This window comes from Miscanthus floridulus, chromosome 14, assembly GCF_019320115.1.
Source record: "Miscanthus floridulus cultivar M001 chromosome 14, ASM1932011v1, whole genome shotgun sequence".
NCBI classification, from domain to species: Eukaryota; Viridiplantae; Streptophyta; class Magnoliopsida; order Poales; family Poaceae; genus Miscanthus; species Miscanthus floridulus.
In genome coordinates, this window is record NC_089593.1 from 74025438 (window position 1) to 74029550 (window position 4113).

Consider the following 4113-nt stretch of genomic DNA (forward strand, 5'->3'; position numbering starts at 1 on the left):
TGAAATTGATTCCATAGATCATCATTCTATATTTCTAATTTACAACTTATAATACATTCTTTAACTCGCTCTCCTATGGTGGAAATGCAAATATAGGTATCTCTACCACAGTTATCAATTCCATTCGTGTATTGGCCGGAATTCCATTCGTGTATCAGCCGGAATGACCGGTATGTTCCATTCCAAAAGTCAAACCGAGATGCAAATTACTCAATCCCGTGTCGGCCAAATTACCGGCCATTCCCGCCGTTCCTCTCTGTACCGGCTGCTGATCCAGCTGTATCAGAACCGGACAGGCACGTGTTTATAGGGCGTAAAGTTTTAGGATATCATATTAGATATTACATACCGATGTGAGGTGTATTTATATAATAATAAAAAAATAAATTACAAAATTTGTCAGTAAACTATAAGACGAATTTATTAAGCCTAACTAATTCGTTATAAACATATGTATTATTGTAACACTTTATTATCAAATCATGGACTAATTAGAATTAAAAGATTCGTCACGCAAAATAGTCGTAATCTATATAATTAGTTATTTTTTAGTCTATATTTAATACTCGTCTAAATATTTGATGGAACAGTTGTAAAGTTAGCCTGTTCGGCTGGGGCTGAAACGATCATGGATTATTACTGCTAACTGGTTTGGTGTAAGAGAAAAATATTGTTCAACCGAAATTTAAGATCGTTTACAACCCTGCGAATAGCGGAACTAAACAACGGCATGGATTCAAGGGATCCCTGCTCTCTGCCAACGCACACTGCCCAACGCTGCACAGAGTCTCTGCACTACACTACACAGGGAAGCTACCGTGTCTTTTGCTTTCGCTGCATGTGGCCACGGTTAATGATGGGCAATTTTGGTGCAAAGTATCATGCATGTATAAAGAAATAAATTAAATAAACATATCACCATATGCTTAAATCTGAATATAAAAATAAATAAATATAGATAGATAAATATACTTAAATTTATTTATTGCACTCTGAAACGGTATACCGGTATTGTCCGGTATCTAAACATTTCATACCAATAGGCAAACCGCAATGACATCCGGAATGGTATTTATAAGTATATTCTCTCTTGTATAGCCAACAATAACGTACATATATAATCTATATATAACCATATTAGCTTAATTAATATGTGTCTAAATTATGGTTATTAAAATAAATTCAATTCCAAGCATTTAAAGCTTTTCATGTTCGTATGAGTTAGAGTATAGCGTAGGTGATTTGAAGACAATTTGAAACACATGATGTGTTAGTTAAATAAATATCATGCTACAAGTCATATAAGTAACCAGTAATAAACTCTGTGTCCCGTACTCCTGTGGTAACACACGTGCATTTTTTAAATGTAAAATAACATGCTAAATTTGCGATGGTCGGACAGATAAAAGAAGATGGATAGATGCGTGGGACGTATTTGAATTTATCATGATGATGCATCTTGATCAGGAGGAGGCCGGCGGCGGCGGGAAGGGCACCTCCACGAGCCCTTCAAGCATCAGGATGACGCTCCTCATGCCGGGCCTCGCCTGCGGCTCCGCCTGCGCGCACCACACCGCCACCTTCACCGCCCGCTCCACCTCCGGCGCTTCCACCGCCTCGTCTTCGCAGCCCACCACGCGCCTCACCTCGCCCCGCACCAGCCATTCGTACGCACACTCCATGAGCGTCCGCTCCTCGCCGGCCTCCTCCAGCTCCATGCTCCGGCGGCACGTCACGATCTCCAGCAGCACCACGCCGTAGCTGTACACGTCGGCCTTCACCGTCAGCGGCCCGACGCCGCGGTACCACTCGGGGGCCATGTACCCGCGCGTGCCACGCACCCCCGTGAACGTCCGCGTCTGGTCCGGCAGCAGCAGCTTCGCCAGCCCGAAGTCGGCGATCTTGGCCGTCCCCGACGCGTCCATCAGGATGTTCTGCGGCTTCACGTCGCAGTGGATCACGCGGCTGTCCAGCTCGTCGTGGAGGTAGTGCAGCCCGCGCGCGATGTCCAGCGCGATGCCCATCCGCTCGCCCCACGCCGGCGGTCCTCCTCCGCCATCGCTGTTCTTGAACAGACGCTCCGCCAGCGACCCGTTGCTCATGTACTCGTATACCAGCAGCCGGTTGGTGCCCTCGTGGCAGAACCCCAGCAGCCGGACCAGGTTCCGGTGGCTCGCCCGCCCGATGGCGCGCACCTCCCGCTGGAACTCCACCTCCCCTTCCTCCACCACCTTCTCCAGCCGCTTCACGGCGATCGCCTTGTCGCCGCCGTTGTGCAGCAGCGTTCCCCGGAACACCGTGCCGAACGCGCCGCGGCCCAGCGGCTCGCGGAAGCCGCACGTCGCGTGCTCCAGCTCCTGGTAGCTGTACGACCTCAGGGGCGCCTCCTCGTCCATGGCCTCCTCCGCGTCCGGCTCTGCGAACGTCCTCCGGCTCGCCCAGAACAGCCACGCCCCCGCCAGGAGCGCGGCTAACGACACGCACGCGAGGAGCCCGATGCAGAGCATCGCGATGGTGACCGCGCGCCCGACGTGGCGGCTCCTGCCGCCAGGCGCGGGATTCGCCGCCGTCCCAGCTGTGTTCTTGACGTAGAGCGTGTACGCGCCGCCCGGGCGGCCGTACAGGAGAGGGAGCTGCTGCTTGTTGCACGTGCCGTCGCTGTTCAGCAGCACGACGGCGCAGACGCAGTCGGCCATGCACGCGGCCTGACAGTCGGCCGCGCTCGTGGCCGCGCCCAGCACGGCGTAGGGGGTGTTGGCCCACGACATGTTCTGCATCGCGTCCATGCTCGCACCAGATGCGGCGGCCGCGCAGTCGCCGTCGCGCGACGTCCTGGTGCACCCGAGCGCGTTGTTGCTGGCGTCGATGAAGTCGAATCCCGGCGGGCACAGGCAGCTGGGCTGCGCTTCTCCATCGAGGACGCAGTAACTGTTGACCCCGCACACGCCCTTGACTTGGCACCGGTCGCTCGGCCCGATCCAATGGCCGGCGTCGCTTTTCCACACGCCGCTGGGCGTGACGGCGTGGCGGTACAGACGCAGGACTCCGTCGGGATCGAGCGTGACCCGGTAGAAGACCTGCTTCTCGCCGGCCGATTGCGCAGCCCCAGGTCCCGCCAGGTTCTTGGTGTAGTTGCCGTTGTTTCCGGTGAGGTAGAGTACTCCGGTGGCATCGAGGCGCGCGGTGAGGGGGAAGCCCACCGTGAACGTGTCGGTGGCCCAGTACGCGGCCGCGATGCTGCCCAGCTGCACAGGGTACAAGACGAGGTTGCCGTCGTTGATCTGGTTGGTGAGGCGGTACTTCCCGGCGGCCCTGTTGGTGAGCGAGATGCTGGAGAAGAGCTGCGCACCGGGCACGAGGTCCTGGCCGGGGAGCAAGGTGTCCGTGGGGGACCCGAAGGTGGACCACACCACGGTCCCGTCGGCACCGTAGAGCACGAAGCTGCTGTCGTCGCGCATGGCCGCTGCGACGACCGTCTGGGGCGCCACGGCGAGGCTCCTGTACTGGCCGTCGGCGCCGGTCCAGATCAGACCGTCGTTGGTGATCCTGAGCTCGCCGCCCGTGGCCGGCGTATCGTTGCCGGCGGCCGTCCACGTGACCGTCACATTTGGCGCGGTGGTGAGCCAGACACCGACGGCGAGGCCGCCGCCCGAGGCGTAGAAACCGAAGGCGAAGCGGCCGGATGGGGAAGGCCACGCGGCGCCGGCGCCGGCCAGCAGGAAGGTTCCCGAGGTGATGTTGTTGGTCTGCGAGCTTGACATGGGCAGGGAAGCAACCGTGGCGAGTGTGAGCAACAGCAGACGGATGGGTATATAGGTATAGCCATTCCGATGGCTGCCAAGCTAGCTAAACTAACGTCGGGAGTAACCATGTATCCCGCCATAAGTGCATGCTAGAGCAGCAGCAGTGATGAAGCACTTCGTTCATATATCATCTGGCAGATTGACTAGTTCTCTTTCACTCCAAAAATTATAGTTCACTGACTTTGCTTTTCCTCTCGGAAATCTTTATTTAACATTGATCAGTTTTTTTAAAAACAAATTATATTAACATCTACGGGTTCAAAATAAATATATATCAAAACATATTTCAGGAACAATAATTCAATAAGGC

General features: G+C 54.4%; 1 protein-coding gene across 1 annotated transcript; it reads right to left on the minus strand.

The window, feature by feature from the left end:
* Window positions 1-1463: 1463 nt before the first annotated feature.
* On the minus strand, window positions 1464-3731 carry LOC136504348 (G-type lectin S-receptor-like serine/threonine-protein kinase LECRK1). Its single transcript, XM_066499245.1, has one exon. It carries the CDS (start codon window positions 3456-3458, stop codon window positions 1464-1466), a length of 1995 nt encoding a protein of 664 aa, XP_066355342.1. The 5' UTR covers window positions 3459-3731.
* Window positions 3732-4113: the final 382 nt, after the last annotated feature.

Coding starts and splice junctions, on each gene's coding strand:
- LOC136504348 (XM_066499245.1), bottom strand. CDS start 3,458: ATGCGCGACGACAGCAGCTTCGTGCTCTACGGTGCCGACGGGACCGTG.